General features: G+C 42.2%; 1 protein-coding gene across 5 annotated transcripts in view; it reads right to left on the reverse strand.

Moving 5' to 3' along the window:
- Positions 1 to 1,059: 1,059 nt before the first annotated feature.
- Positions 1,060 to 27,845, reverse strand: part of LOC139388648 (trafficking protein particle complex subunit 13-like) — a 32,047-nt gene continuing 5,261 nt past the window's right edge. For 2 of the 5 annotated variants that reach the window (XM_071135439.1, XM_071135441.1), the window contains exons 2-14: positions 27,571 to 27,633; positions 18,188 to 18,256; positions 12,148 to 12,247; positions 10,116 to 10,200; positions 9,872 to 9,999; positions 9,588 to 9,660; positions 9,086 to 9,130; positions 7,032 to 7,049; positions 5,186 to 5,319; positions 4,713 to 4,911; positions 2,590 to 2,690; positions 2,160 to 2,307; positions 1,060 to 1,406 (exon numbers count right to left, since the gene is read on the reverse strand). In XM_071135439.1, coding sequence (XP_070991540.1) covers positions 1,299 to 1,406; positions 2,160 to 2,307; positions 2,590 to 2,690; positions 4,713 to 4,911; positions 5,186 to 5,319; positions 7,032 to 7,049; positions 9,086 to 9,130; positions 9,588 to 9,660; positions 9,872 to 9,999; positions 10,116 to 10,200; positions 12,148 to 12,247; positions 18,188 to 18,256; positions 27,571 to 27,633 — 1,271 coding nt within the window. In that variant the 3' untranslated portion in view covers positions 1,060 to 1,298. The remainder of the gene's footprint in view (positions 1,407 to 2,159; positions 2,308 to 2,589; positions 2,691 to 4,712; positions 4,912 to 5,185; positions 5,320 to 7,031; positions 7,050 to 9,085; positions 9,131 to 9,587; positions 9,661 to 9,871; positions 10,000 to 10,115; positions 10,201 to 12,147; positions 12,248 to 18,187; positions 18,257 to 27,570; positions 27,634 to 27,845) is intronic. The other 3 variants (XM_071135442.1, XM_071135443.1, XM_071135440.1) reach the window with 2 other exon arrangements.

A 27,845-nucleotide genomic window follows, 5' to 3' on the forward strand; every position in this document is an offset into this window, starting at 1 on the left:
AACACTTCTTAAATGGAGGAAATTTGGTACCACCAAGACTCTTCCTAGAGCTGGCCGCCTTGCCAAACTTAGTAATCAGGGGAGAAGGGCCTTGGTCAGGGAGGTGACCAAGTACCCAATGGTCACTCTGACAGAGCTCTCGAGTTCCTCTGTGGAGATGGGAGAACCTTCCAGAAGGACACCCATCTCTGCAGCACTCCACCAATCAGGCCTTTATGGTAGAGTGGCCAGACAGAACCTACTCCTCTGTAAAAGGCACATAACAACCCACTTGGAGTTTGCCAGAAGGCACCTAAAGGACTCAGACCATGAGAAACAAGATTCTATGGTCTGATGAAACCAAGATTCAACTCTTTAGCCTGAATGCCAAACATCACGTCTGGAGGAAACCTGGCACCATCCCTACAATGAAGCATGGTGGTGGCAGCATCAGGCTGTGGGGGTGTTTTTCAGTGGAAGGTACTGAGAGACTAGTAAGGATCGAGGGAAAGATGAACGGAGCAAAGTACAGAGAGATTCTCAATGAAAACCTGCTCCAGAGCACGCACGACCTCAGACTGGGGGCGAAGGTTCGACCTGAAGCACACAGCCAATACAACGCAGGAGTGGCTTCGGGACAAGTCTCTGAATGTTCCTGAGTGGCCCAGCCAGAGCCTGGACTTGAACCCGATTGAACATCTCTGGAGAGAACAGAAAATAACTGTGCAGCAATGCTTCCCATCCAACCTGACAGAGCTTGAGAGGATCTGCAGAGAAGAATGGGAGAAACTCCCCATACATAGGTGTGCCAAGCTTGTAGCATCATACCCAAGAAGACTCAAGGCTGTAATAGCTGCCAAAAGTGCTTTAAAAAAGTGCTGAGTAAAAAGGTATGAATACTTATGTAACTATAATATTTGTTTTTAATAAGTTAGCAAAAATTCCAAATATCTTTTTTTGCTTTGTCATTATGTGGTATTGTGTGTAGATTGAGGGAAAAAAAAATACAATTTTAGAATACAGATGTAACCTAATAAAAAGACATGGGGTCTGAATACTTTCCGAAAGCACTGTATATAGTGCACCATACATGTTTTTATAGTGAAAGCACAACCAACCATGGATTAAATTACCACTTTTATTCACATTTAAAATCCAGATTTTTTTTGCAAAGAAAACATTAAAAACATAACATCTGTTAAAACATGATAACATTGGGGTGTGTACTGTAAGGTGATAGTATAGGTGCAGAGTTTGGAAGTTGGTGCATGGAGATTTGAGATTTATAGTGCTGGGTTCTAGAAGGGTCTGGAAAGGTCTTAGCTCTCCCGGCTCATGTATGGACAGACCACACACACCTGTGCAATGTCATCGTATTCATACGTCCTCTTCAGAAATGAGTCAGTTAGTCTCAGGCCGGATATACTCTGAAATATAATAAAATGGTAATTAGTTATGATTATCATCAGTAATATATTTTGAACTATTAACAGTCAAAGTGAGACGTAACATAATATCATAAAGGGTCATATGCTTTGTGGGTAACACTATAAAAGCATCCAGGTATGATGCATTGTGATGCAGTTACAATGCATTGTAAAACTTGTCATGGAGCATGTATGACCCCATTTAGGCCAATTTAATGTTTCATGGATTTATTGTCAAGGCGAGCGAGTAAATAAAACATTGAAAAGTGGACCTTCTTGCTAAAATACTATAGCAAACGTAGTTCAACAGCTAGTGACCTAATCAACAGATTTTAGCCTCTTGGGGAAGATAAAAGAGGCAAAGTTCAGCCATAATCCGTGAGGAAGTTGTGTCTCTCTCTTTACTGGAGGCTTGAGGACATTCTTTTTGCTATAATATTGCAACTTTTTCATTTTTCAGATGCCATTTTTATTTTTGGGAAAAGTGAAGTGGGGCATTCGTTAAACATGTAATTAAAATGGTATGGCCTTATAATATATTTTAATCATCTCACAATGACCACACACTAAATAACAGCCAGTTTGAGGCAGTTGAAAATGTTATGGATCGAGGGACATAACATATTATAAGCCTTGTTAAAAAGACAAAACAAATATTGTATTACATGCTTGTGACAACTATTAAAGCTTGATGCCTCTCTGCTTTAACCTAAGGGTTACCAAGTATTATAACGTGAATAACTTTAGAAATACCTGCAGTCCCTGGACAGAGGAGAGGAGTTTGAGGGGCAAAGCGAGTGAGGCACTGGGGCTGACTTTGCCTAGCTGTCTCCCTGATACACCACACCAGTGGATGGAGCAGGTGTTACACATCTCCAGCACCAGGTCCATGGTCCTCTCACTGCAACAACACACACAACCAGCCTGGTTACACATCGGTATGTTCTTTAACCAAGCCATCTGACTGTCGGTTGTCATTTCTTCTTGTACATAAATGAAATTGTATGACAATGACAGACAGGGGAGTAGACTAAAGCATATAGAGATCAGTACATGCGTATAGCAGAGTTGAGGTCAATTCCATTTCAATTCATTTTTAATTGAATTCAGTCAAGTGAATTGAAACGCTATATAACCCCACCCCTGATGTACAATAATATTTGAGGAGTCTGTACGACTATACCTGCAGTTGGTGATCTTACAGGTGATGTCGAAGGGTTCCTCTAGATTGACGGTGTCTGGGATCATCTCCAGCGATAGCCTGACGTCTCCGTAACCTGGAGCCTGGTGGCGACAAGAGGGGAAAAAATAAATACCTTGATGAAGGTTGACTGAGACCGAAACGTTGGTACGTACATTTTCCTGGATTTACCGCCTACAATTTTGGACCGATTTTCTTCATGTTAGGCTAACAAGAAGGGCATCATCTGGGACCATGGTTGAGGCCACTTTAGATTGCACTGTGTTTTGTACTTTGTTCAATTTTCCGCTTTTTGTGTTTTTGGGTGGTCGTTTGGTTGATACGCAATTTGTGATGCAATTGTAGGCCAATTTGGAAACCGTGTAGAATGACTGCATTTCCCAATTGAGAATATCTTCAAATCAAATTTTATTGGTCACATACACATATTTAGCAGATGTTATTGCGGGTGTAGCGACATGCTTGCGTTCCTAGCTCCAACAGTGCAATAGTATATAACAATTTACAACAATACACACAAATCTAAATTAAAATAATAAAATTAAGAAATATATAAATATTAGGATGAGCAATGTCAGTAGCATTGACTAAAATATAGTAGGATAGAATACAGTATATACATATGAAATAAGTAAAGCAGTATGTAAACATTATTAAAGTGGCCAGTGATTCCATGTTTAGGGGTGGCAGGTAGCCTAATGGTTAGAGCGTTGGGCCAGTAACCAAAAGGTTCCTGGATTGAATCCCCGGGCTGACAAGGTAAAAATCTGTCGTTCTGCCCCGGAACAAGGCAGTTAAACCCACTCTTCCCCGGTAGGCCGTCGTTGTAAATAAGAATTTGTTCTTAACTGACTTGCCTAGTTAAATAAAGGTTAAATGCGTATATAGGGCAGCAGCCTCTAAGGTGCAGGGTTGAGTAACCAGGTGGTAGCCAGCTAGTGATGGCTATTTAACAGTCTGATTGCCTTGAGATAGAAGCTGTCTCTCAGTCCCAGCGTTGATGCACCTGTATTGACCTCACCTTCTGGATGGTAGAGGGATGAACAGGCTGTCGGGTGGTTGATCTCCTTGATGATCTTTTTGGCCTTCCTGTGACATTGGGTCCTGTCGGGCAAGCAATGTGCCCCCGGTGATGCGTTGGGCAGACCGTACCACCCTCTGGAAAGCCCTGCGGTTGCAGTTACCATACCAGGCGGTAATACTCCCCGACAGGATGCTCTCAATTGTGCATCTGTAAAAGTTTGTGAGGGTCTTAGAAGCCAAGCCAAATTTCTTCAGCCTCCTGAGGTTGAAGAGACGCTGTTGCCCCTTCTTCACCACACGGTCTGTGTGGGTGGACCATTTCAGATTGTCAGTGATGTGTACGCTGAGGAACTTGAAGCTTTTCACCTTCTCCACTGCGGTCTCGTTGATGTGGATAGGGGCGTGCTCCCTCTGCTGTTTCCTGTAGTCCACGATCAGCTCCTTCATTTTGTTGACGTTGAGGGAGAGGTTATTTTCCTGGCACCACTCCGCCAGGGCCCTACCCTCCTCCCTGTAGCCGTCTCGTCATTTTTGGTAATCAGGCCTACTAATGTGTCCTCTGCAAACCTGCTGATTGAGTTGGAGGCCTGCGTTGCCACGTATGGGTAAACAGGGAGTACAGGAGGGGCCAGAGCACACACCCTTGTGGGGCCCCTGTGTTGAGGATCAGCAAAGTGGAGGTGTTGTTTCCTACCTTCAACAACTGGGCGCGGCCCGTCAGAAAGTCCAGTTGCACAGGGCAGGGTTCAGGCCTAGGGCCCCAAGCTTAATGATGAGCTTGGAGGGTACTATGGTGTTGAAGGCTGAGCATTTGTCAATGCTGCAAATACAATCATCTTGAGCTTTGCTATTTTCATTGTAATTCTCCAATGAGTCACATTCAGCAACATCCCAGGTATGACTGACAAAAACAATGACAGCATCAACACCACCACTCAACATCATCACCAATACTAAACATCACCACCACTCAACAAATAACCACAAAGACAGCATTGAGACTGAGAATGTCCTGTTATGCAACAACCATACTGTATACTGTGACTAGGAATCATATACTCTAACTGATAATGTACGGGTACCATTCTCTGTAGCTGGCTTGTCTGCAGCCTTCCTCTTTCTCCTAAGTTGGTCTTCCACACAATGTCCAGTTTGCCGATCACCGTCACGCCCTTGATGATGCCCGCCTTCTCTGCAAACTCTGGTTTGGGCTTCAGACAGTAGAGATACTGGCGCGTGTCCATGGGCTGCAAGTAAGACATCTTCCCAAATGTAGACGTTCTGGAACACAGTCAGGGTGGAGAAGTCTGAAAACCTATTATCTTTGACATATAGTGGGGGCGTCTCCAGCTACACTGACAAAACCTGGCCAAGCGAATGCTGTATTTTGTAAGCAGCATAGTTTCCAAATCAGAAGTCATACAGCTTTCCCTTCCTAAATGTTTTAACAAAAAAAAAGCAGTAAAATAACAAAGTACTGACACTAGAAACTCGGTTCCCCTTTATTTTACTGCACAATCAAAACAAAGCTAAAGTGTGTGTGTGTCTCCCTTACCCTTCGTCCTCAGTCTCCACTGTGTTGAGCTCAGCGACGTTGTACATCATGGAGGGCTCCAGGGATACTTTCTCCATGAACATGGACGACGTGGTGATGTTCTGGATCTGGGCCTCCAGGAACACCTCGTCTGTCTGGGGTCAGGGGTCGGCGCTAACGTTAGACGCCAATACTAACTAGAGGAACACCTCAAAGGATCTAACTGGGCAGCACTTCGACTTCAATCCCCTTTCAATGTACTTATATTGGCCACTCAAGGGGATATTGTAGATTTAAATTTGGGCCTAGTGTGCGTCACATTTTTCTGCTCACATGTAATTTATACAGGTAGAATCTGGAAAACACCACAAAGTACCTGCATAATTTAGGCATGTACTGTATGAATGTGCCTGAAATGTTACACATTAGAATCCCAGTAAGACAGGGTTTTTGTTTCTTTGTCAGCCCTATGAAAAAAATCAACCAGTGGGGCCCAAATGGAGTACAAAAGTCTGCTCAGTTTACCTTTGAGGAGTGGATTAGTACTGAACTGAACAGAGGAGTGCTCCGAGATTAGTTCATGCCTTTAATCCAAAGGCTAGTGATTAAGTAGGGACCACAGTCAGTAACATTCTGCCAGACTGACAGATTGGGGTTGTTGTTACAGAGCAGAGCACCTCTACTTCCCATCTCCCATGCCGAGCCTGACCAGCCATCCACCCAACCCAAACCCTCAGATCTGACACATCTCAAATAGCACCTTATACCCCATGTAGTGCAGCTATTTTTGGCCATAGCTTTATGTGAACAATGTTTCACTTGATCAGATCTATTTGGACTCTTGAAAGAGTTTCTTTCAGTTAAAAGAGTGAAATAATATACATTTACAAATCAGATTTATAAAATCACCAACTCCATAAACATCATTCAAATGTACAGCCCTTTACATAAGAGATATCATTCAAATCTACATTCTGAATCCAATCATTCAAAAGAAGTGTTAAAATGGAAACCCCACTACAATCATACAGACCTAGGCTTTGTCTGAAATTGTACCCTATTCACTATAGTGCACTACTTTTGACCAGAGCCCTAAGTAGTGAACTATATAGGGAATAGGGTACCATTTCACAGCCCTACACCAATTTTGTCTAGGGCTGAGAAAGTCCTGTGAGAGATGAGTTAGCAAGAGGGAAAAATCACCGAAGAGGAAAAATCAGAGCAACGGCAAAACAGTGGAAAAAGCATTTCATGGACTTTTATTAACGCAGCATGATACCTCTGATTTCCTTGCGAAAAGTAATAGCTCTCTAGTCCGGCTGAAACCAAACTTGAAATCTTCCTGACTTCACAGTCTGGAAAGTTTATTTTGATGTTTTCGGCATGATGCGTTGATATTGAAGGGGCCTGTGCTTTTTTACTGATTGAGCGAGAAAGACATGGAGGAGAACCAAACACCCACATTGACAGCCCCACACAGCTCCCAACCGCTGCCCCCTTCCAATACAACTATTGGATTTTAAAATCCAAACAACTAAGAAGGTCTCAACCCCCCAGATTTTTTTTTTTTTTTGAGAGAGAGAACCAATCAAAGCTCAAGCCAATTTCTGTGCAAATATTGTACCATCAACGGGCTCTTGTCCAGAGCAGTGTGTCACAGCTCTCCCTCGCATCAGCCAGGCTACTGTACCATTTAGTTTTCTACAGACTTTTATTCCCCACAATAGCGTGTTAACTTCCATGCATGCCTTTTAATTATTTTGCCTTTGCTCTTGCTCATTTCCTACAGAAAGAGACAGACATTGCTGCAACAAAAATGATTAAGAAAGCGAGGGTTAAGAGCAGTGAAAACAGAAAAAACTATTACCACAGAACTGAGGTCACTCTAATGGAGAAAACAAAAACACAAGAGACAATAAACAAATGAAGGTTACATGTCAAATGAAAGTGACAATACATCTGATGCTCTAGCGAATGAAAGTATGAAACAGTACTATGAGAGAAAATCAGAACATTTTACTATATGCGTCACCAATGGAAAATGCCTGACCATGGAATGAAACATGACATACAGCAAACAATTTGTATGTCAAATTAAAAACCAATTGCTGAATTGATAGTGGAAATTTATGGAGAAAAGGTGTGACTATGTATGAGTGAAGATGGCTAAAGTATGTTGACAAAGGTGGAAGGTGGAAAGTTGAATATGCTGGTAAGATGACTATTTGTCATTGTTTTGGTACAGGTAATAAAACAGTGAGGTACAGTGCCTTGCGAAAGTATTCGGCCCCCTTGAACTTTGCGACCTTTTGCCACATTTCAGGCTTCAAACATAAAGATATAAAACTGTATTTTTTTGTGAAGAATCAACAACAAGTGGGACACAATCATGAAGTGGAACGACATTTATTGGATATTTCAAACTTTTTTAACAAATCAAATACTGAAAAATTGGGCGTGCAAAATTATTCAGCCCCCTTAAGTTAATACTTTGTAGCGCCACCTTTTGCTGCGATTACAGCTGTAAGTCGCTTGGGGTATGTCTCTATCAGTTTTGCACATCGAGAGACTGAATTTTTTCCCCATTCCTCCTCGCAAAACAGCTCGAGCTCAGTGAGGTTGGATGGAGAGCACTTGTGAACAGCAGTTTTCAGTTCTTTCCACAGATTCTCGATTGGATTCAGGTCTGGACTTTGACTTGGCCATTCTAACACCTGGATATGTTTATTTTTTAACCATTCCATTGTAGATTTTGCTTTATGTTTTGGATCATTGTCTTGTTGGAAGACAAATCTCCGTCCCAGTCTCAGGTCTTTTGCAGACTCCATCAGGTTTTCTTCCAGAATGGTCCTGTATTTGGCTCCATCCATCTTCCCATCAATTTTAACCATCTTCCCTGTCCCTGCTGAAGAAAAGCAGGCCCAAACCATGATGCTGCCACCACCATGTTTGACAGTGGGGATGGTGTGTTCAGCTGTGTTGCTTTTACGCCAAACATAACGTTTTGCATTGTTGCCAAAAAGTTCAATTTTGGTTTCATCTGACCAGAGCACCTTCTTCCACATGTTTGGTGTGTCTCCCAGGTGGCTTGTGGCAAACTTTAAACGACACTTTTTATGGATATCTTTAAGAAATGGCTTTCTTCTTGCCACTCTTCCATAAAGGCCAGATTTGTGCAATATACGACTGATTGTTGTCCTATGGACAGAGTCTCCCACCTCGGCTGTAGATCTCTGCAGTTCATCCAGAGTGATCATGCGCCTCTTGGCTGCATCTCTGATCAGTCTTCTCCTTGTATGAGCTGAAAGTTTAGAGGGACGGCCAGGTCTTGGTAGATTTGCAGTGGTCTGATACTCCTTCCATTTCAATATTATCGCTTGCACAGTGCTCCTTGGGATGTTTAAAGCTTGGGAAATATTTTTGTATCCAAATCCGTCTTTAAACTTCTTCACAACAGTATCTCGGACCTGCCTGGTGTGTTCCTTGTTCTTCATGATGCTCTCTGCGCTTTTAACGGACCTCTGAGACTATCACAGTGCAGGTGCATTTATACGGAGACTTGATTACACACAGGTGGATTGTATTTATCATCATTAGTCATTTAGGTCAAAATTGGATCATTCAGAGATCCTCACTGAACTTCTGAAGAGAGTTTGCTGCACTGAAAGTAAAGGGGCTGAATAATTTTGCACGCCCAATTTTTCAGTTTTTGATTTGTTAAAAAAGTTTGAAATATACAATAAATGTCGTTCCACTTCATGATTGTGTCCCACTTGTTGTTGATTCTTCACAAAAAAATACAGTTTTATATCTTTATGTTTGAAGCCTGAAATGTGGCAAAAGGTCACAAAGTTCAAGGGGGCCGAATACTTTCGCAAGGCACTGTAAGTGCAGCTGGGAGAAAGAGAGAAACAAACATACCTCTGCATTGTAGAACTTGGTTTTGACGTCGAGCGGCTTCAGAACCTGATTGAGAATACATTGCAAGCTAAATGATGCAAATGTCTCAAATGATTTCCAAAACGATTCCTCCATTCAACAGCCATAAAAAAAATAAAAAATCTTCCTTCACAACAACAAAAAATATAGCCATTTATCTCTGGTAACAAAAAAAATACTTAAATCCATGAGCCAACAAATTTGATTTAAAACAGTCTTATACAAAAAAGTATTACTGGAGAAGTTAGATTTAGTTTCATTGTGTGACTCAGAGTAGATCCCGTCTGAGACTGAGGATAGTAGGTAGTGAGATTGTTCGGTAGTCAAAAGCCAAAGCTAGTGTGCTATTGCCTTTTTACATTGACATTTTAGTTCATTAGCAGATGTGGACCAGTGACATTGTTCAGGGTTGAGGTCTGCTCTTCCAATATAACTCAGTGAGGGGGAATGGGAGAGTTCAAATAAAGGATGCTTTGAAACTCACCTGAAATTTGAAGAACTTCCTGAAGTACAGCTTCTCTCCGGCCTGTGTGGTATAACTGACTGCACAAACCAAACTGGAGTAGAGACACAAATTCTTTGCATTTTAGCACTCAAATCATCTCCTATGCATCTTTGCAGATGTGTTGATGTACATCTGCCCCATAGCTGTGTCTAGAAGTGACACCCTTTCCCCAGAATTATATAGAGCACTGATCAAAAGTTGGGTACTATATGGGGAATAGGGTGTCATTCCAGATTGACTCCATGTCAGAAAAGAAAACGTACATGTGAGTCCCAATCTCTTTGACTTCATGGTGGATGACATCATCAACGCAGGACTCAGGCTTCAGCTCTGTGACTGCGTTGTTGGACGCTGATAGGTTTAACCTCTGAGAGCTGGTCTGCAGGTCTGCCTGTAAGACATAACAAAAAAAGAGAGGGATTTCACTTAAAGGAGTGTGAATAGGACAAGTGGATTCATCAGAGATGAAAGATGCTTCCATTGGATTGATGTAAATCTGTATTGTACCTTGACTAGTATGTCCTTGACCACCTGGCTGCTGTCATTGTGCACACTAACGTAACTCGAGAAGGTCTCGCCAAGGAAAATATTTCTGTGCAGAGGAAAGTTAGTACGCAAGTGTCACACACAAAGACAAGGGACTACACACACAAACAATGCCCACTGAAGACCAGAAACAACACTTTTCTTTTCAGTGAAAATTATTAATGTATGGTATATATCTCCATATACAGTGCATTCGGAAAGTATTGACTTTTTGACCCCTTTCATATTTCATTAAGTTACAGCCTTATTCTAAAATGGATTAAATACATTTGTTTCCTCATCAATCTACACACAATACCCCATAATGACCAAGTGAAAACAGTTTTTTTTTGTGTGTGTGTGTGTGTGTGTGTGTGTGTGTGTGTGTGTGTGTGTGTGTGTGCAAATGCATAAAAAAATAAAACAGAAATACCTTATTTACATACATTTTCAGACCCTTTGCTATGAAACTCAAAATTTAGCTCAGGTAAATCCTGTTTCCATTGATCATCCTTTAGATGTTTCCACAACTTGATTACAGCATTGAAGGTCCCCAAGAACACAGTGGCCTCAATCATTCTTAAATGGAAGAAGTTTGGAACCACCATGACGCTTCCTAGAGCTGGCCGCCCTGCCAAACTGAGCAATCGGGGGAGAAGGGCCTTGGTCAGGGAGTTGACCAAGAACCCAGTTGTCACTCTAACAAAGCTCCAGAGTTCCTCTGTGGAGATGGGAGAACCTTCCAGAAGGACAACCATCTCTGCAGCACTGCACCAATCAGGTGTGTCTGGTAGAGTGGCCAGATGGAAGCCACTCCTCAGTAAAAAGGCACATGACAGCCCGCTTGGAGTTTGCTAAAAGGCACCTAAAGGACTCTCAGACCATGAGAAACAAGATTCTCTGGTCTGATGAAACCAAGATTCAACTCTTTGACCTGAATGCCAAGCGTCATGTCTGGGGGAAGCCTGGTGGTGTCAACATGTTATGGGGATGTTTTCAGAGGCAGGGACAGGGAGACTAGTCAGGTTCGAGGGAAAGATGAACAGAGCAAAGTAGAGAGAGATCCTCGATGAAAACCTGCTCCTGAGCGCTCAGAACATCAGACTGGGGCGAAGGTTCACCTTCCAACAGGACAACGACCCTAAGCACACAGCCAAGATAACGCAGAAGTGGCTTTGGGACAAGTCTCTGAATGTCCTCGAGTGGCCCAGCCAGAGCCGGGACTTGAACCCGATCGAACATCTCTGGAGAGAAAACTCAAGGCTGTAATTGTTGGTGCCTCAACAAAGTACTGAGTAAAGGGTCTGAATACTTATGTAAATGCGATATTTCAGTTAAAGTTTTTAGAAATTAGCAACAAAAAACAACATGTTTTTGCTTTGTCATTATGGGGTATTGTGTGTAGATTGATACATTTTAGAAATAAGGCTGTAATGTACAAGTGTGTAAAGTATAGGGGTCTAAATACTTTCCAAATGCACTGTATACTTCCACTACCAAAAATGGAGAACACCATTGTGTTCATGAGAGTCTCAGCATTCAATCGATTGGTTTCTAGGCCAAACCGTTTGGACGCTACAGACGTTTTTGTGAGAAGACCGATTTCTGGGATGTCGCATGGTCTGACAAATACCGCTCTAGCTCTGCTACCTTTCACCACAGAAGCAGAAGGGTGATGTCAGCGAAAAAGGTCAAGGGGTTACGAATTGCAACGCTGTTGGGTTTTTCACACTCAACACTTTCCCCGTGTGTTTCAAGAATTGTCCACCACCCAAAGGACATCCAGCCAACTTGGCACAACTGTGAGAAGCACTGGAGTCAACATGGGCCAGCATCTCTGTGGAACGCTTGACACCTTGTAGAGTCCTTTCCCCCGACAAATTGCTGTTCTCAGGGCAATATTAGGAAGAACGTTCTAAATGTTTTGTACATTCAGTGTAAACTGCTTCTCTAGACGTTTCATCCTGTTCTATATACGTAAAAGGGTTCAAAAGGCTGTTGTAGTGTTTATTACCCAAAGTTCTGAGGTAGTGTGAGCATCTCTCCCAGCATTAAAGCCTCTGCTCCTTTAATAGTGGATGGATCCTCCTTCATGAGCCGACCAAACAAATCTCCTGTAGAATGCACGCGCACACACAATCGTCAGGTCTCATCAGATTTCCCATCATGTTAGTTTTGTAAATGAAATATTGATGATCAATGTCAATATTCTAAATCTCTGAGTAAAAGGCTGCCTTCAGAGGAGCAGTGTGGAAGATACGAGAGCTGGGTGGCATAAAAACGATCACAATTTATTTTCTGTCTCTGAAATATAGTGTTCTAGTCGTTCATCTTGATTTACGGCTATGCCTTCATTTAATTTCTCCACCCTGGTATAAATAGCGTCCCTACCCAGAAGTGTCACTGTGATTTATGGGTTCCGTGGCGTTGGGTTACCAGCGCAGTGCTCACATTGCAGTAGGCAGGCCTCCAAAATGAAAAACACTAAATTATCATCGCGGGACAATGCATATTTATCTACATCACAACATCCATGTAAATGTGCTGGGTTTAGCCAAAAGCTAATGTGCACCCGTAGTCCCTGGGCAGGTAAGTGCCTTTACACAGCCCACTATACCAATACTCACTAAAACAATACATTACATCTAGTATTATATAATTATATAATCAGTTTACCTGAATTGCCTTGTGAAAACCTAACACTATAATACAATTTTCTATAAAACTTAGCTAGTCATGTTGACAATAGAACAAGCTTTCAAATGATGCCCACCTGACGTAGATTGTGATTTATAATGGACCGTTTTTGGAACGGTAATTGTGTGATGGCTGGGATGCAGGGTTGTGTTCAATACAACTACAAGTGTGCTTGCTGTAGTTCCTCAACAGCACAGCTGGGAGAGCTCAAAAAAGCCCCTTATATAGTTGAGTCATAAAAGTGCATTGAAATTATTTAAGAAATGTGCACACTTTGGAGAGCTGTGGCCACTTGGAGACACCAGTTAGTCCTTTCACTCAAACACTTGTAATTTTTTTCTCTTATGTTCCACCTACAACACATTTTCCAGGAATATTCTTATCATGCAACTGAATGGATCCAGAGAATTTTCAAATTTCATTAACAACAAATGCAGTGAAAAGTACAGTAAATATAAAATGCACATAAAATCAGTGTAATATTTGGATTCAGTCTTGTGAACGGTTGTGTCGTCAGCCTAGTCAATTTTGCATAATCTCCAAATGGTTCCCTTTCAATTGGTACCATGGTTATGCATATGCGTTTCATATTTCTTCTGTAAGAAACAGAAACAGTCATATCCATATAGGCCAATTCCCACAAGTGTAAAGAGTTAACACATATTTTTATTTGATTTATTTCACCAGGTAGGTCAGTTGAGAACAAGTTCTCATTTACAACTGCGACCTGGCCAAGATAAAGCAAAGCAGTTCGACACATACAACAACACAGAGTTACACATGGAGTAAACAAACATACAGTCAATAACACAGCAGAAAAAAGTCTATATACATTGTGTGCAAATGAGGTAAGATAAGGGAGGTAAGGCAATAAATAGGCCATAGTGGCAAGGTAATTACGATATAGCAATTAAACACTGGAGTGATAGATGTGCAGAGGATGAACGTGCAAGTAAAGATACTGGGGTGCAAAGGAGCAAAATAAACAAATAAATACAGTATAGGGATGAGGTAGTTGGATGGGCTATTTACAGATAGATCATTGCACCTGTACATAGCCTGTGAGCTGCTCTGACAGCTGGTGCTTAAAGTTAGTGAGAGAGACAAGAGTCTCCAGCTTCAGCGATTTTTGCAATTCGTTCCAGTCATTGGCAGCAGAGAACTGGAAGGAAAGGTGGCCAAAGTAGGTGTTGGGTTTGGAGATGACCAGTGAAATATACCTGCTGGATATCGTGCTGCGGGTGGGCGCTGCTATGGTGAGCAGTGAACTGAGATAAGGTGGGGCTTTACCTAGCAAAGACTTGTAGATGACCTGGGTCCAGTGGGTGTGGCGACGAGTATGAAGCGAGGGCCAGCCAACGAGAGTGTACAGGTTGCAGTGATGGGTAGTATATGGGGCTTTAGTGACAAAACGGATGTCACTGTGATAGACTGCATCCAATTTGTTGAGTAGAGTGGTGGGGGCTGTTTTGTAAATGACATCGCCGAAGTCAAAGATCAGTAGGATAGTCAGTTTTTACAAAGGTATGTTTGGCAGCATGAGTGAAGGATGCTTTGTTGCGAAATAGGAAGCCGATTCTAGATTTAATTTTGGATTGGAGATGCTTAATCTGGGTCTGGAAGGAGAGTTTACAGTCTAACCAGACACGTAGGTATTTGTAGTTGTACACATATTCTAGGTCAGAACTGTCCAGAGTAGTGATGCTGGACGGGCAGGCAGGTGCGGGCAGCGATCGGTTGAAGAGCATGCATTTAGTTTTACTTGCATTTAAGAGCAGTTGTAGGCCACGGAAGGAGAGTTGTATGGCGTTGAAGCTCATCTGGAGGTTAGTTAGCGCAGTGTCCAAAGAAGGGCCAGAAGTATACAGAATGTTGTCGTCTGCATAGAGGTGGATCAGAGAATCATCAGTAGCAAGAGCGACATCATTGATGTATACAGAGAAGAGAGTCGGCCCAAGAATTTAACCCTGTGGCACCCCCATAGAGACTACCAGAGGTTCAGACAACAGGCCCTTCAATTTCACACTCTGAACTCTATCAGAGAAGTAGTTGGTGAACCAGGCGAGGCAGTCATTCGAGAAACCAAGGCTGTTGAGTCTGCCAATAAGAATGTGGTGATTGACAAAGTCGAAAGGCTTGGCCAAGTCGATGAATACAGCTGCACAGTATTGTCTCTTATCGATGGCGGTTATGATATTGTTTAGGAGCGTGGCTGAGGTGCACCCATGTCCAGCTCGGAAGCCAGATTGCATAGCGGAGATGGTACGGTGGGATTCGAAATGGTCAGTAATCTGTTTGTTAACTTGGCTTTTGAAGACCTTAGAAAGGAAGGGTAGGATAGATATAGGTCTGCCGCAGTTTGGATCTAGAGTGACCGCGGCAGCTTTCTAATCTTTAGGGATCTCAAACGATAAGAAAGAGGTTGAACAGGCTAGTAATAGGGGTTGCAACAATTTTGGCATATCATTTTAGAAAGAGAGGGTCCAGATTGTCTAGCCTGGCTGATTTGTAGGGGTCCAGATTTTGCAGCTCTTTCAGAACATCAGCTGTCTGGATTTGGGCGAAGGCGAAATGGGGAAGCTTGGGCCAGTTGCTGTGGGGGGTGCAGGGCAGTTGACCGGGGTAGGGATAGCCAGGTAGAAAGCATGGCCAGCCGTAGAAAAATGCTTATTGAAACTCTCAATTATCGTGGATTTAAATCGGTAGTGACAGTGTTTCCAAGCCTCAGTACAGTGGGCAGCTGGGAGGAGGTGCTCTTATTCTCCATAGACTTTACAGTGTCTCAGAACTTTTTTGAGTTTGTGCTACAGGATGCAAATTTCTGTTTGAAAAAGCTAGCCTTAACTTTCCTAACTGCTTGTGTATATTGGTTCCTAACATCCCTGAAAAGTTGCATATCACGGGGGAATTTCACTGAATGAATATAGGATTGCGTGCAGTTTTGTCATAAATGATGTACCCACGGGTCGTGAAATGTAGAATACGGCATCTGTTTTTCTGTCTGAGTAATACGGATTTCAAAGAGAAACATGACATGTGAATGTGTTGGTACGGGCCGGGATTTAAATAGCACTACATCAATGTTTTTACCATAGGCTCACTGTGAGCTTGACATTATAATATATAATAAATATCTATACGCACAGTGCCTTCTGAAAGTAATAAAAACCCTGGACTTTTTCCACATTTTGTTGTGTTGCAAAATGGGATTCAAATTGATTGAATTGTCATGTCAACGATCTACAAAAAATACTCTGTCAGAGTGGGAGAAAACTTCTAACACAGTAAAACACTAATATATGTTGATTAGATAAGTATTCAACCCCAGTCAATACATGTTAGAATCACCTTGGCAGCGATTACAGCTGTGAGTCCTTTTGGGTTAAGTCTAAGAGCTTTGCACACCTGGGTTTGTACAACATTTGCCCATTATTCTTTTTAAAACTTTTCAAGCTCTGTCAAGTTGGTTGTTGATCATTGCTAGACAGCCATTTTCAAGTATTGCCATAGATTTTCAAGACAATCTAAAGATAGACTCAAAGATATTACGTAGGTGCACAGAGTGAACAGCAACAACTAAGAGCGTTGAAGCACGTGGCTAAACTTCTCAGCCATTTTGGTCCCATGCCTACCACGCTGTAACAGAGTGAAGCGAAGCGTGCACATGCGCAGATACTGGGTGTGACTGTGTGAGAGCCAAGCCTTGCATCTCGCTCATCGCAATATCTGCGGTGCTGCTCGTGGCAACCTCATTTAGCAGAGTCTACCTTTCAGTCAAAACTGTAACTAGGCCACTCAGGAACATTCAATGTCGTCTTGGTAAGTAACTCCAGTGTATATTTGGCCTTGTGTTTTAAGTTACTGTTCTGCTGAAAGGTGAATTTGTCTCCCAGTGTCTGGTGGAAAGCAGACTTAACACATTTTTCCTCTAGGATTTTGCCTGTGCTTAGCTCTATTCAATTTATTTTTATCCTAAAAAAAAAAAACTCACTAGTCCTTGCTGATGACAAGTATACCCATAACATGACGCAGCCAACACCATGCTTGAAAATATGAAGAGTGGTACTCAGTGATGTTTTGGATTTGCCCCGAACATAGCTCTTTGTACTCAGGACAAACAATTCATTTCTTTGAAATGTTTTTTGCAGTATTACTTTAGTGCCTTATTGCTAACAGGATGCATGCTTTGGAATATTTGTATTATGTACAGGCTTCCTTCTTTTCACTCTGTCATTTAGGTTAGTACCCAGCTAGCATGTAATGTTTTGAGAACCATGTTTCTTAAGAGCTTGGTGAGAGTATGGTTGTGCTATGGTTATTTAGCATACATCCTTCCCACATATTTCTGGGAATGGTGCAGGATAGCTGTTTGGCTTTGGAATATTCTCAGCACATTTAAGGAACTTGACAAAACAAACGTTTTCTTTAACAGAATGTTTCCTAAAAGTTCAAACATGGTTGCATCTCATTTAAATTTGGGTAATGTTCTAGGAATGTTCTGCAACTGGTTTGACATTGGGAATGTTCTCCAATAGTGGAAATGTCCGTACTTCAGCATAACATTTTCTACAGGTTTCCTCATGGTTCCATTTAAAGTCATATTCACAGAACATAAAAATAAAAATAAACTTTCAATAAAGACCACAAGAAAACCTTCTTTGAACCTTACTAATGTTATTTAAAAACATACATTCCATTCTCAGCATCAACAAAACTTTTTTTGTCCTTTATATTGTTGAGTGAGTTCAGGTGTGTTGGCCGCACCACTAATTGGCCACAACTATCACAGCCATTAAACTCGGTAACTGTTTTAATTGGCCTCATGGTGAAATCCCTAAGCGATTGTCTTTCTCTCCGGAAGGATGCCGGTATCTTTGTAGTGACTAGGTGTATTGATACACCATTGAAAGCTTAATGAATAACTCCACCATGCTCAAATGGATATCCTTTTTTTCTCTTTTTTTTTTTTACCCATCTACCAAAAGGTGCACTTTTTTGCAATGCATTGGACACCCTTCCTGGTCTTTGTGATTGAATCTATGCTTGAAATTCACTACTCGACTGAGGGACCTTACAGATAATTGTATGTGTGGGGTACAGAGATGGGGTAGTCATTCAAAGTCCACGCATCTTTTTATGTGACTTGTTAAGCAAATCTTCACTCCTGAACTTGTTTAGGCTTGCCATAACAAAGGGGTTGAATGCATATTGACTCAAGACTTTTTAGCTTTTCTCTGTTCTATATTGATATGCCGGTCATTTATTTTGAATTACAGCTGCAAAGAATATTGGATAGGCCTAACAAAGATTATACAATTCTACTACATGTTGGCAGTAAAATAAACCAAGATGCTTACCTGGGAGGTCTCGATCTTCACACGTCACTGGCATGTTAGTGAAGAGTGTGGGTTTTGTTAACCGCATCACTGTGAAAGGCAAAGGATAAAATAGATAAAATAGTTCAGTTAGGGTAAGGCTAGTTTACTTGCTTGCAATTCTAGATCAAAATTCCATGTTAACATGAAATAACATGCTATTTGACACTTTAAAGAGCAACTGCCTTTATTTCACTTCTAGTGTCTCATGGTGGACAAACATCATTAACCGAATGTGGAATAGGTCAGGAAACACACCTGCAACACTATCTTGTTTCTCTAATCAGCAACAGAAAAACACACGTGCCAATCGACGTATTCAGTGGCTCTTTAATTTGGTTTAGGTTAAAAATCGCACTTGGTTCATTGGTAGTCGCTAGATGCGGTTGTAATAAACAGAGTGGTTTCTGGCTCCATCTTTTGAACTGTTTAAGCATCAAAATATTATGACCCCATCACTGAAAGATAAGGAACACATATATACAGTACCAGTCAACTGTTTGGACACACCTACTCATTCAAGGGTTTTTCTTTATTTTTACTATATTCTACATTGTAGAATAATCAAATCAAATCGTATTTGTCACATACACATGGTTAGCAGATGTTAATGCGAGTGTAGCGAAATGCTTGTGCTTCTAGTTCCGACAATGCAGTAATAATCAACAAGTAATCTAGCTAACAATTCCAAAACTACTGTCTTGTACACAGTGTAAGGGGATAAAGAATATGTACATAAAGATATATGAATGAGTGATGGTACAGAGCGGCATAGGCAAGATACAGTAGATGGTATTGAGTACAGTATATACATATGAGATGAGTATGTAAACAAAGTGGCATAGTTAAAGTGGCTAGTGATACATGTATTACATAAAGATGCAGTAGATGATATAGAGTACAGTATATACATATACATATGAGATGAATAATGTAGGGTATGTAAACATTATATTAGGTAGCATTGTTTAAAGTGGCTAGTGTGTTGGCAGCAGCCACTCAATGTTAGTGGTGGCTGTTTAACAGTCTGATGGCCTTGAGATAGAACCTGTTTTTCAGTCTCTCGGTCCCAGCTTTGATGCACCTGTACTGACCTCGCCTTCTGGATGATAGCGGGGTGAACAGGCAGTGGCTCGGGTGGTTGTTGTCCTTGATGATCTTTATGGCCTTCCTGTGACATCGGGTGGTGTAGGTGTCCTGGAGGGCAGGTAGTTTGCCCCCGGTGATGCGACCTCACTACCCTCTGGAGAGCCTTACGGTTGTGGGCGGAGCAGTTGCCGTACCAGGCGGTGATACAGCCCGACAGGATGCTCTCGATTGTGCATCTGTAGAAGTTTGTGAGTGCTTTTGGTGACAAGCCGAATTTCTTCAGCCTCCTGAGGTTGAAGAGGCGCTGCTGCGCCTTCTTCACGATGCTGTCTGTGTGGGTGGACCAATTCAGTTTGTCTGTGATGTGTACGCCGAGGAACTTAAAACTTACTACCCTCTACACTACTGTTTCATCAATGTGGATAGGGGGGTGTTCCCTCTGCTGTTTCCTGAAGTCCACAATCATCTCCTTAGTTTTGTTGACGTTGAGTGTGAGGTTATTTTCCTGACACCACGCTCCGAGGGCCCTCACCTCCTCCCTGTAGGCCGTCTCGTCGTTGTTGGTAATCAAGCTTACCACTGTTGTGTCGTCCACAAACTTGATGATTGAGTTGGAGGCGTGCGTGGCCACGCAGTCGTGGGTGAACAGGGAATACAGGAGAGGGCTCAGAACGCACCCTTGTGGGGCCCCAGTGTTGAGGATCAGCGGGGTGGAAATGTTGCTGCCTACCCTCACCACCTGGGGGCGGCCCGTCAGGAAGTCCAGTACCCAGTTGCACAGGGCGGGGGTCGAGACCCAGGGTCTCGAGCTTGATGACGAGCTTGGAGGGCACTATGGTGTTAAATGCCGAGCTGTAGTCGATGAACAGCATTCTCACATAGGTATTCCTCTTGTCCAGATGGGTTAGGGCAGTGTGCAGTGTGGTTGAGATTGCATCGTCTGTGGACCTATTTGGGCGGTAAGCAAATTGGAGTGGGTCTAGGGTGTCAGGTAGGGTGGAGGTGATATGGTCCTTGACTAGTCTCTCAAAGCACTTCATGATGACGGAAGTGAGTGCTACGGGGCGGTAGTCGTTTAGTTCAGTTACCTTAGCTTTCTTGGGAACAGGAACAATGGTGGCCCTCTTGAAGCATGTGGGAACAACAGACTGGGATAGGGATTGATTGAATATGTCCGTAAACACACCAGCCAGCTGGTCTGCGCATGCTCTGAGGGCGTGGCTGGGGATGCCGTCTGGGCCTGCAGCCTTGCGAGGGTTGACACGTTTAAATGTTTTCCTCACGTCGGCTGCAGTGAAGGAGAGTCCGCATGTTTTAGTTGCGGGCCGTGTCAGTGGTACTGTATTGTCCTCAAAGCAGGCAAAAAAGTTATTTAGTCTGCCTGGGAGCAAGACATCCTGGTCTGTGACGGGGCCGGTTTTCTTTTTGTAATCTGTGATTGACTGTAGACCCTGCCACATACCTCGTGTCTGAGCCGTTGAATTGAGATTCTACTTTGTCTCTATACTGACGCTTAGCTTGTTTGATTGCCTTGTGGAGGGAATAGTTACACTGTTTGTATTCGGTCATGTTTCCGGTCACCTTGCCCTGATTAAAAGCAGTGGTTCGGGCTTTCAGTTTCACGCGAATGCTGCCATCAATCCACAGTTTCTGGTTTGGGAATGTTTTAATCGTTGCTATGGGAACGACATCTTCAACGCACGTTCTAATGAACTCGCTCACCGAATCAGCGTATTCGTCAATGTTGTTGTCTGACGCAATACGAAACATATCCCAGTCCACGTGATGGAAGCAGTCTTGGAGTGTGGAGTCAGATTGGTCGGACCAGCGTTGAACAGACCTCAGCGCGGGAGCTTCTTGTTTTAGTTTCTGTCTGTAGGCAGGGATCAACAAAATGGAGTCGTGGTCAGCTTTTCCGAAAGGAGGGCGGGGCAGGGCCTTATATGCGTCGCGGAAGTTAGAATAGCAGTGATCCAAGGTTTTTCCAGCCCTGGTTGCGCAATCGATATGCTGATAAAATTTAGGGAGTCTTGTTTTCAGATTAGCCTTGTTAAAATCCCCAGCTACAATGAATGCAGCCTCCGGATAAATGGATTCCAGTTTGCACAGAGTCAAATAAAGTTTGTTCAGAGCCATCGATGTGTCTGCTTGGGGGGGAATATATACGGCTGTGATTATAATCAAAGAGAATTCCCTTGGTAGATAATGCGGTCGACATTTGATTGTGAGGAATTCTAAATCAGGTGAACAGAAGGACTTGAGTACCTGTATGTTGTTATGATCACACCACGTCACGTTAACCATGAAGCATACGCCCCGCCCCTCTTCTTACCAGAAAGATGTTTGTTTCTGTCTGCGCGATGCATGGAGAAACCAGCTGGCTGCACCTACTCCGATAGCATCTCTCCAGTGAGCCATGTTTCCGTGAAGCAAAGAACGTTAGTCTCTGATGTCCCTCTGGAATGCTACCCTTGCTCGGATTTCATCAACCTTGTTGTCAAGAGACTGGACATTGGCGAGAAGAATGCTAGGGAGTGGTGCACGATGTGCCCGTCTCCGGAGTCTGACCAGAAGACCGCTCCGTTTCCCCCTTTTACGAAGTCGTTTTTTTGGGTCGCCGGCTGGGATCCATTCCGTTGTCCTGGGTGAAAGGCAGAACACCGAATCCGCTTCGGGAAAGTCATATTCTTGGTCGTACTGATGGTGAGTTGACGCTGCTCTTATATTCAGTAGTTCTTCTCGACTGTATGTAATGAAACCCAAGATGACCTGGGGTACCAATGTAAGAAATAACACGTAAAAAAACAAAAAACTGCATAGTTTCCTAGGAACGCAAAGCGCGGCGGCCATCTCTGTCGGCACCGGAAGAGGATAATAGTGAAGACATCAAAACTATGAAATAACTAGCCACAGGGTGGGTGTCATTTCAATCATAGATATATAATGAATAGAATGGACCGATCATTCAGACCACTGCAATTTAGCTGGTACTCCATTGTAATTTTTACTTTAATTACTACCACAAAGGCGGCCGCCGGTCCACCCAATGTCGAATGTCAACTTAAATGGTTATGCCTATTTTATTATCTATATTTCTATGATTTCAATAGGTTTCCTATGGAGGATTGACAGTATAATTTAAAACAACAGATATTCCCATTAAAGTCAACATTCTCTGATGTGGTACCATTTGAAAGTTAAAATGTTATTTCCGTTTTAGTACATTTATCAGCCAAAACATGACACCCACCCTGTATTCAAGAACATGTCGTGTCTCAACCAATGGCGGGGACAACACAAAACCCTCAGATGATGTAAAATGGGGTCTAAGCTACAACATATGTTAATTTAAAAAAATCTAGCGTTTTAGATCATTGATGTTTAAGGTTATAAAAGTATTTTTTCCTAGAAAAAAAAAATATATATATATATATATATATATAGTTTGACAACCCTGTTTGTAAACTTTTAGATTTGATCAAATCTCAACCATTTATATTTTCCAGTGATGAAGCCATGGATGTCTCATGGTATTGTGGGGTATGCAAAATTCTTCAAAAGGCAAATATGAATGGAAGTTTTGGTTCAAATCAAAAGGAGTGATGTCAAAATGTTTTTTAATTCAAATGGATTTACCCACACAAGGCATGGAACAATGTGTAGAATTGCAGGAAATTAGCTATAACACTGCAACATTTTTTCTCAGCCAACAAAACAGTTTGAAGGCGCATGGGTTTAAGAGGTGAACAGTTTGAAGGTGCATGGGTTTAAGAGGTGGGGGTTTGTTACAACACCAATAAATGACAATATCAATCCAGACCTTTGCCACCTAACAAATGTGTGACCGAACCTTCTCAAAAAGTAATTGGGTAGCTACCCCAGCTCTATATGATGATGCAAATCCTCTTATTTTACAATGGTAATACCAAATGATAACTTCACCTTTCATCTGTGATAATATTCGGGAAACCCTAATACCTGTAACACATACCCTAACAAAGATGGCGGCGTAAACATTGCAGCAAAAAATGTATAATTTAATAACGGAGCCTTTTCTAAATTCAAACAAACCCCCTGCAACTAGCAATGGAAGTTTAGAAGACACTTGTTGTCTTCCAAGTCGGGAATTGAGGAAGTGTCATCAAGTAATGGTAGGTGGAAAATTCTCTGTGCTATGCTTTACACTACCTAAGTAACAACAGCTATCCTCCAGCTAAAACAGTAGTAATGGTAACCAAACTCAGCAAAAAAAAGAAACGTCCCTTTTTCAGGACCCTGTCTTTCAAAGATATTTGGATTTTTATGAATTAACTTCACAGATCTTCATTGTAAAGGGTTTAAACACCGTTTCCCATGCTTGTTCAATTAACCATAAACAATTCATGAACATGCACCTGTGGAACAGTCGTTAAGACACTAACAGCTTACAGACGGTAGGCAATTAAGGTCACAGTTATGAAAACTTAGGACACTAAAAAGAGGCCTTTCTACTCACTCTGAAAAACACCAAAAGAAAGATGCCCAGGGTCCCTGCTCATCTGAGTGAACGTGCCTTAGGCATGCTGCAAGGAGGCATGAGTACTGCAGATGTGGCCAGGGCAATAAATTGCAATGTCCGTACTGTGAGACGCCTAAGACAGCGCTACAGGGAGACAGGACAGACAGCTGATCGTCCTCGCATTGGCAGACCACGTGTAACAACACCTGAACAGGATCGGTACATCCGAACATCTCACCTGCAGGACAGGTACAGGATGGCAACAACAACTGCCCGAGTTACACCAGGAACGCACAATCTCTCCATCAGTGCTCAGACTGTCCGCAACAGGCTGAGAGAGGCTGGACTGAGGGTTTGTAGGCCTGTTGTAAGGCAGGTCCCCACCAGACATCCCCGGCAACAACGTCACCTATGGGCACAAACCCACCATCGCTGAACCTGACAGGACTGGCAAAAAGTGCTCTTCACTGACGAGTCGCGGTTTTGTCTCACATGGGGTGATGGTCGGATTTGCCTTTATCATCGAAGGAATGAGCGTTACACGTTACGATTTCGAGGTGGGGGGGTCCATCATGGTCTGGGGTGGTGTGTCACAGCATCATCGGACTGAGCTCGTTGTCATTGCAGGCAATCTCAACACTGTGCGTTACAGGGAAGACATCCTGCAGGCTCATCCTGCATCCTGTGGTACCCTCCTGCAGGCTCATCCTGACAATGCCACCAGCCATACTGCTCGTTCTGTGCGTTATTTCCTGCAAGGCAGGAATGTCAGTGTTCTGCCATGGCCAGGGAAGAGCCCGGATCTCAATCCCATTGAGCACATCTGGGACCTGTTGGATTGGAGGGTGAGGGCTAGGGCCATTCCCCCCAGAAATATCCGGGAACTTGCAGGTGCCTTGGTGGAAGAGTGGGGTAACATCTCACAGCAAGAACTGGCAAATCTGATGCAGTCCATGAGGAGGAGATGCACTGCAGTACAAACGTCTTGTAACTACCCATCCCGGATCCGGGAGCGTTGTCATCAACTACAGTAATTAGCATAACGCAACGGACAAAAAAAGGACAAAGATTTTCTAGAAAATGTTCATATTCATGAAATATAGTGAAACACAGCTTAGCCTTTGGTTAATCACCCTGTCATCTCAGATTTTGAAATTATGCTTTACAGCCAAAGCAAGACAAGCATTTGTGTAAGTTTATCGATAGCCTAGCATAGCATTATGCCTAGCTAGCAGCAGGCAACCTGGTCACGAAAATCAGAAAAGCAATCAAATTAAATCGTTTACCTTTGATGAGCTTCGGATGTTTTCACTCACGAGACTCCCAGTTAGATAGCAAATGTTCCCTTTTCCCCAAAAATATTATTTTTGTAGCCGAAATAACTCTGTTAGTTCTTCACGTTTGGCTGAGAATTCGACCGGAAATTGCGGTCACGACAACTCCGAAAAATATTCCAAATGAGCTTGTTGCAAACGTTGTTTATAATCAATCCTCAAGGTGTTTTTCAAATATCTATTCGATAATATATCCACCGGGACAGCTGTATTTTCAGTAAGACCGGGAGGAAAAATAGCTACCTCTGTCTATTACGCAATAATTACTCTGAGAGCCCTCAGCCGGACACTTACGCAATGTAGTCCCTTACGCTCATTCTTCAACATAAAGGCGTGAAACTACGTCAAAATGCTGTAGACACCTTGGGGAATACGAAGAAAAAGGAATCTGGTTGATAGCCCATTCACTGCTCAATAGAGACGCATCGGAACGCAGAGCTTTCAAAACACGAGTCACTTCCTGATTGGATTTTTCTCAGGCTTTCGCCTGCAATATCAGTTCTGTTATACTCACAGACAATATTTTTGCAGTTTTGGAAACTTTAGAGTGTTTTCTATCCTAAGCTGTCAATTATATGCATATTCTAGCATCTTGTCCTGACAAAATAGCCTGTTTACTTTGGGAATGTCATTTTTCCAAAAATGAAAATAGTGCCCCCTAGATTCAACATTAATGCAGCTGGTGGCCACACCAGATACTGACTGTTACTTTTGACCTCCCCTTTCTTCAGGACACATTGTTCCATTTATATTAGTCACATGTCTATGGAACTTGCTCAGTTGTTGAATCTTATGTTCATACAAATATTTACACATGTTAAGGTTGCTGAAAATAAACGCAGTTGACAGTTTCTGTTTTGCGGCGTTTAGTAGCCAAATAGGTATAGCTCGGAAGACATTATCCAATATTAGCTAAATAAATGATACATAGCTCGATTACAGTTATCCCAATAATGGACTAAAGCAGCCTAATGTTACTCCTTATAGGCCAAGGACCTCACATGCTCTGTTTAAATGGGCAAATTTGCTCTGGAAGTCAAAACAGCCAAATACTCTAAACATGAATCGATTCTCAATTGCGGTACAGTTCTAGAAAAATAAATCCTTCTACTTTTAAATTACATCAAAAATAATTTCACAAATGCAAAACACACTTACCGTTAGGTTCTAATTGAAATGTACTGATTCACGTTGCCATACTATAACTCACAAATTACTTTACATGTATAAGGATATAGATATGTTGGGTCAATGAAGGGTATATGGGAACTAGGTGTATGGAAAGTTATTAAGTTACTAGAAACATCTTCTGTTCCATGTTTCTGATGAGGGAGGCGAAAGGCAACTAGGGAGGAGTGAGGAATGTGTCGAGGTCAAATCAACAGATGAAGTGAGAAGAAACCTCTGGGAGGCGGGCAAGAGAGGCCCACTACAACGACTCTACTACTGCAGTACTATCTCACACACACACTTCCACGAAGGTTTTAGTAACAGACAGGGCTGTGACTACACCAATGAGAGGAACCAATTCAATTCCTGCCTAGCAACAGAGATGTATTGGTTGTCTAGATGTGTAAGGAGTTGTGTAATCATGTCTTGGCTTTGTAGCTGTATGACCCAGTGGGTGAATAAACTTGGTTTGAGCTATTTCTAGTTGTCCGTTTGAGGTTTACTCAGTTTGTTCAGAACATAACAGTTGGCGTTGTCGGCGTGATTCACCACGATTTAGTGTCGAACTGGAGAGTCCGAATCAGTGGAACAGGAGCCGGCACATTTAAACAAGGTAGGCAAAGTTCCTACTACTTACTACTCATTCTGACATCTTGGGGAGATGGATAGCGACCTAGAAAGCCTGAGATTATTCAGTAGTCCCAATGTGTTACGATCGGTCGTAGATTTAGGGTCGGTCGTAGATTTTAGTCCCGAACAGGCAACGGGTGTGGAACCAATTTTGGGGTTAGATAATCTATGCAAAATGCCATGGGAATGGATTCTAAAAAGATAACAAGTTCAAATTGGCACGTCCAAACATTCCTTGCAAGCTCAGAAAATCGTGTTTTCTTTTAATCACGTGAGACACTTTATTCCATCTTATTCTGAATTATAGAATTGACTAAAGGGAGGAGGGGTCCTCACGAGGAATTAGAGTGGAGTTAATATTATGAGTAATTGTTTGTAGCGTTAAAGAAACAATTGTAATTAGAGTGTAGTAATATTGTGAGTTATTGTTTGTAGCATTAAAGAAACAATTGTAATTGTAAAGTTTAAAAAAGCAATTGTGTCAAGCGCCAGCATTGGGGTTACCAAACCTAAAATTACCTTTAAAAATGTTGTTAATGAGTAGATCTGTCTCAATTTAGTGAATATTAAATCTTAAAATAGTATACATTAATGAGTGTGAAAAAAATGGTGAATATCCAACAGAGGTTGGTAATAGTACTTACAGTAAACGTTGGGGTTAGGGTTGCAAAGGGTCGGAAACTTTCCGGAAATGTCCATGTGCAACCCTAGTTGAGGTAGATTAAAACACAAACGATTAAAGAGTGGAGGGAGGACAGTGGCCTCTCTGTGAACAGAAGTTATGTTTTGTTTTGTCTGTAGTTCTGTTACTGATTAAGACTTGGCAAAGAGAAAACTAAAGGAATGTACATTTTCCCTTTGAAATGTATCCAGAGGCTGTTCCCTTGGGAGAGTAGTTAGTAATATTCTGCAGTTCTTT

This window comes from Oncorhynchus clarkii, chromosome 29 (assembly GCF_045791955.1).
Source record: "Oncorhynchus clarkii lewisi isolate Uvic-CL-2024 chromosome 29, UVic_Ocla_1.0, whole genome shotgun sequence".
Lineage (NCBI taxonomy): Eukaryota > Metazoa > Chordata > Actinopteri > Salmoniformes > Salmonidae > Oncorhynchus > Oncorhynchus clarkii.